Source organism: Hyalella azteca, unplaced genomic scaffold (assembly GCF_000764305.2).
Source record: "Hyalella azteca isolate HAZT.00-mixed unplaced genomic scaffold, Hazt_2.0.2 contig13037, whole genome shotgun sequence".
Taxonomy (NCBI): Eukaryota; Metazoa; Arthropoda; class Malacostraca; order Amphipoda; family Hyalellidae; genus Hyalella; species Hyalella azteca.
Window position 1 is genome coordinate 47,206 of NW_025942974.1, and position 5,532 is coordinate 52,737.

A 5,532-nucleotide genomic window follows, 5' to 3' on the forward strand; every position below is an offset into this window, starting at 1 on the left:
TTTGATATTATGGAATATTCTATTCTATGAATGTGTTTTTTGATCTCTTCATGCTTGTATGAAGCCTGATACTAATTAAATATACAATTTTCATCACCTACCTAAAAACCATATCTTGTCGCGATATTACCCGGATTTGAAATTTTATTTTTATGTAGAAATTTTGGGGCATCGTTGTTCGGGATTATAATAAATAGTATTAGATTTTATTTAATAAAGATGATTTCATGAGGGATTCTCAACTATTATGGGTTATAAAGGCTGGCACTTCAACAAGTTAACATTATTTTTTTTTTCATTACAGCATATCTGATAGAGCTGCAAGAATGAGCTGGACTGTCTTGCTGCTGGTGCAGCTGCTGCAGCTGGTGGCAGCTGGAGAGTATCCCGCCTTCAAGGTGGTGATGAAAGACATCGACATCATCGCGCCCAACGTGTCGTACAAAGGCGACACTTTGTGTGAGTTGTGTGGGTCGAGTTACGAGGCTGAGTAGTTTGTGTAGTGAAATGATGGAGGTAGTTTTGTATAGTTTTATGTATAAATTGATCGAATATTTACCAAAATTTCTTTATTAGCTTCTGGTTTTATTTTGAGACTCCGACAGATAATACAGAATTTAATTCTGAGGTGGTAATGTAGACCATTTTTCATTTAATATATTTGTATATATTAATTTTAAGTGAATAAGCTTCTAATTTAAGATTTTTAAACTGTGGATCTTGTATTGGCCGACTCAAGAAAATAACATTAAATGCAATAATTCCAAAGCTAAATATAGCTTTTTCCAAAAGGTAAAAAGTCTTTCACATCTAGCATCACAAATCATTCTTGACTTACTACAGGTATTTCAATTCAGGCATCTAAAAGTCTTTGAGCGCATGCCTATAGCTGCTGCTCGAGTTAAAATTCATAAATATTCCAAAAATACCATGAATATGACACTAAACAGTTGACTACACACCATTGAACGCGCAAATCAATATCATAAAATGAGAACAAATTCCAGGCGCTTGTCGTACCAAGTGCCTAGTACAGCCGCAGTGCACGGCAGCGACGTACGATAAGCCCTCGTCTACGTGCAACCTCACGTACGTCAGTCAGTGCGAGACAAAAGTACAGAACACACCTGGCGTTATTGGTCTCTTCAAGTATGGTGCGTGAATTCTGAATGATTAGCAATGAATTATTAGCGCAATTTATAATTTCAACTGAAATATTAATTTTGTCTGAGAAGACTGTATAAGAATTTAGTGTGAAGGTATTTAAATTGGCCACTTCCCAACCAACAAATAACAATATTCATAAGTTGGTATTGAGTGCGTGTAAATATGTGAACCCACCGTAGTTCTCAGCACAAATAACCATATGAATTAAAATGACAGTAATGAGAGATTATCAACGTAATTCCCTCATCTTAATTTACTTGATAAGTTTGATGAATAACAGATAATTTTGGACAGGGCAGAAAAATATATTGGAGAAATCTTTGAACCAATTTCAGGCCCGGTAATGAGAGACGTGTTCATCACCACCGCTCTCTCGAACGACGGGTCTCTGGCGAACCAGCGGCGTCTCTGCAGGGCAGAAGGCGGCGAGCCTCTCGTCATCAAGACCAAGCGAGTCAGAGACAAGGCAGTGCAACTCGTCAAGGGTACGATTTATTTGTGCATACAAATTCACGAATTATATAGAAATGAAAGCACGACCAATTACAAAATTACTTAATACATCTTGTTCGCTTCGGAATGACTTATTTGTCATATCACTTGTTTGTTTAAACAAGTAATTATCAATTTTAAAAAATTAAACAAGTAAATAATTTATATCACTTGTTTGCTTAAATCGCAAATAAACTAAGAATTTAAAAGCAAAGAAAAATCCACAAAAATTCATATCTTTATAGAGAGGCGAGCTGAGGGATGACTTAATAGGTAATAATAATAGCCTAATAGTTAATTAGGAAGCTATATGAAAACTAGCTAATTAAAGCCATATACTTACTTGTATTTTGGAATTATTTGGTGAAAATCATGGTTCGAATCATCGATGGATAATTATTTTCAAAACATCACTTTCCATTGACTAGATATTTTTGGATATTCTAAAGTATTGGAGCCAGCAGAGAACGGTTCAACACAGCTAGAATTAGTCCAAACGAACTGAATTACTGAAAGTTAAGACATGCAAAAAACATAAACTTATGCTTTTTTCCCTGAAATTAAACTTCAAATAGATTGTTTGAAAACATTTTAATGAAATTCGAATTGTTTTCATGGTGTACATGTCAACAGATTACGCGATAAAAGCTTCACCAAATTTGGATAAAGTTGCCTGGTTGAGTGCGACTGGCAATGAAACAAACTTGTCTCTCCCCTTCACCTGGCCTGACGGCAGCGACATATCCAACTGTGCATCAAATACAAATGATACCAAAACGTCATTCAATACTGATGGACCTGCAACGAGACTCTCTGAGAAAAACGTGATCCTGCGTGCAGGAATGAAGACAGACCTTAAATACAAAGTGCTGTGTTCAACATACAGTGGGGGGAAATAAATATTCGTACACTTGAAAAATCGTATTTTAATGTATGTAAGTACACAAACTTAACAGGAAAAGTGATTTAAATTATGTATAGAGACGCATAGTATTCAAAAATACATTGCATTGAGATTTAATTTCTATTGATGCTATTTTTGAATACAATGCGCCTCTATACATAATATAAATCACTTCTCCTGTTCAATTTGTGTACTTACATATATTAAAATACGATTTTTCAAGTGTACGAATATTTATTTCCCCCCACTGTAAGTTGTACTTCGAATGCCCATAAAATGTCGGATTGCCCTTTTTCCCCGTTCATTGCCTAAGACTGTATCAAAGCACACAACAATGGAAATTATGTTTGTCATAGAGTTAAGTATGACCTTTAAACGGCGGATATAGCACCGCATTTCAAATCATAAGAAGCAAACCATATTATAGCACCGCATCTCAAATATTATGGATCATCGGAATTTCGGTCACATCTGATAACATTTCAGGACCTATGTGGCTTCTTGACCTACACACTACACAGTATACGCTATAGAATCTATGTCATTTAAACATTAAAGCTACGTACTTCAAAAGACTACCCGACCAACGCTGTTTGCTTCTGAGGCTCTCTAAATTTATAAGCTACGTAATTCAAATGTCACAGTGCTTGTTCATGAGTCATGATCGCTACTCTCTAAATATTGAAGTTATGTGCTTCAAAAGGCCACGAGACTCAGTGATTGCTTTTTAGTCTTGATCGCTATTATCACCATCCAATTTATACCCCGAAATTCCCTTTACTTGCTGCAAATGCACTACGGCTGTGCAAATTTAACCACTTATTTACATTTTAGCCTTGAATCTATATCGCAGTTTTTCCCAAAAAATCCATTTTAAGCTGATGGATAATATCAGAGATTTTTCTATCTAGAGTGCCTTGGTTTTCCTAAAGTAAACTGCAGGCCTATTACTAATGTATGAGTGTGATGGTGTGTGGCTTGGGGAGAGCTGCACCAGACTAAGTCGAAATTTGACTCGACCAGGACCGAGTGTAAGAGCGAACTCGATGCGACGCTTCACATAATACCGTGTCAACGTTGCAGATTGGGCCATGTCGCCGATTCTGAACAGCACAGAATTTTTACAGCTTGTTTTAAGTCTCAACGTCGTAACTCACGGCTCCAATATCCACTGTGCCTAACAGCCCTGCTACCTTGCCGATTTTGACCAGAACTGTCGCAGAACGCTGGGATCGAACCCGCAATTCCCTGCTCCCATTTAGGTACTAACTGTAACCACTAGGCCACCCTGCGTACACCCGCTTCTTTATATAGAATAGAAGTATCGGTACTAAAGAAATAGGCCCATGGCCTGTTGCCGATTCTTGTACTTTTCGTGACTTGATTCACAAGGGACCCGGCCTTTTGAACCCGATCTTTCCATCACTGATGATTGATTAAGATATCTGATAGACTTATTGCAAAGTCCGTAAGGTGCTACGCATTTCAAGACTGAACATATGCTCCTGCACTGCTTCGTCTAGTCTTTTTGAAGGCGTTCATACTTGGAGCGTCAATGATGCTATCAGGGAGGCTATGACTCTGTGACTCTATCAGGGAGGCTGTGACATTCATGCGAATGTTGTCGCATATGGATGAGTTACAACGCAGTTTTTATTTTATAGCCGTGGCTCCTGGTGTTGATTTTTTTTTAAAGTTCTAGGTCTCCTTCTGGGACCTTGTTTGAACCGTGGGTATACCTGTATACTTCAATGAGGTCACCACGCAGATGTCGATAACAGAGGCTTGGAAGCTTCATAATATTTAATCTTTCTTCATAAGGCTTGCCTTTTAATACCGGAATTATCCTTGTTGCACTTCTTTGAACACTCTCAACTCAATTTTTGCCTTTTTCTATTTTTGGTGACCCCGTTCGGACGCACGGCAGCGACAAGCAATAGTTACATAGCTTCAACATCTATGTGCTCGTAAGAGCATCTGTTCAGTCCAAGTCGTTTATTGGCTTTATTAATTTGAGCTTCAATATGATTAGAAAATTTCAAATCATTGTCAACATTAACTCCTTAATCTTTTTCCATTGTCGACTTCGACATCATCACTCTATCGCTGCAACCGTGTCTTCTCATACTGTGATCTTGCTGTTCATTATTTTTGCCAAGGTATTTTACTTTACATTTTTCAACGATAAAACGCAGCTGCCACTTATCAGCCCAGTCAAACAGCCAGTCAAGATCACCTCGCAACTGTACTTTTGCGACGTATTCTACACTGTATGCGACGTATTCTTCACTGTATGCGGCGTATTCTTCACTGTATGTGGCGTATTCTTCACTGTATGTGGCGTATTCTTCACTGTATGCGGCGTATTCTTCACTGTATGTGGCGTATTCTTCACTGTATGCGGCGTATTTCTAGTCTTTGAGTCTTCACCATTAATCATGGGAGGCACCACCATCAAGCAAGTGCTGAATAATTCCAGGTATTAATGGTATACTAACCCTCTTTCTTAATTTTGAGGGGGATTAATCATGGTGACGTCGAAGGCAATTTCTGCACACTGAAGGCAGGGTTAACCACTGGGCACTAATCGGTTCTATATGTTTTAACACTTGTTTGTGTGTCACCTAAACACTTTCTCTCTTCTCTCATAAAAAATTCTGAAATGAAGGCACACTAAACTTTTTCGCATGGAATAATCAGACTAGAATATTTGGATGATCGCGATTTCTTATTCGGGAAAACTAAGATACATTACTCATATAACATTTTTCATAAAGAATAATATATGGATACGCGTCAAACTTTAGTAAAGATGCCCTGATTAAAAACGATACATCGATTTACTCTCTGTTTACACTTTTTCTGTTGGGGCTATAAATGAATTTCAACTATTGGCTATATCTCTATATAAATAGCCAAGGATACTTATACTCTTCAGTGTGAATTTATATGTCAAGATCAAAATTACT

At 37.5% G+C, this 5,532-nt stretch overlaps 1 protein-coding gene across 1 annotated transcript; it reads left to right on the plus strand.

Moving 5' to 3' along the window:
• The first annotated feature begins 439 nt into the window (after positions 1 to 439).
• LOC125178818 lies at positions 440 to 2,558 on the plus strand. The gene is made up of 4 exons (XM_047883488.1): positions 440 to 459; positions 1,008 to 1,154; positions 1,503 to 1,652; positions 2,293 to 2,558. Exons 3-4 carry the CDS (start codon positions 1,511 to 1,513, stop codon positions 2,556 to 2,558), a joined length of 408 nt encoding a protein of 135 aa, XP_047739444.1. The 5' UTR covers positions 440 to 459; positions 1,008 to 1,154; positions 1,503 to 1,510.
• The last annotated feature ends 2,974 nt before the right edge of the window (positions 2,559 to 5,532 follow it).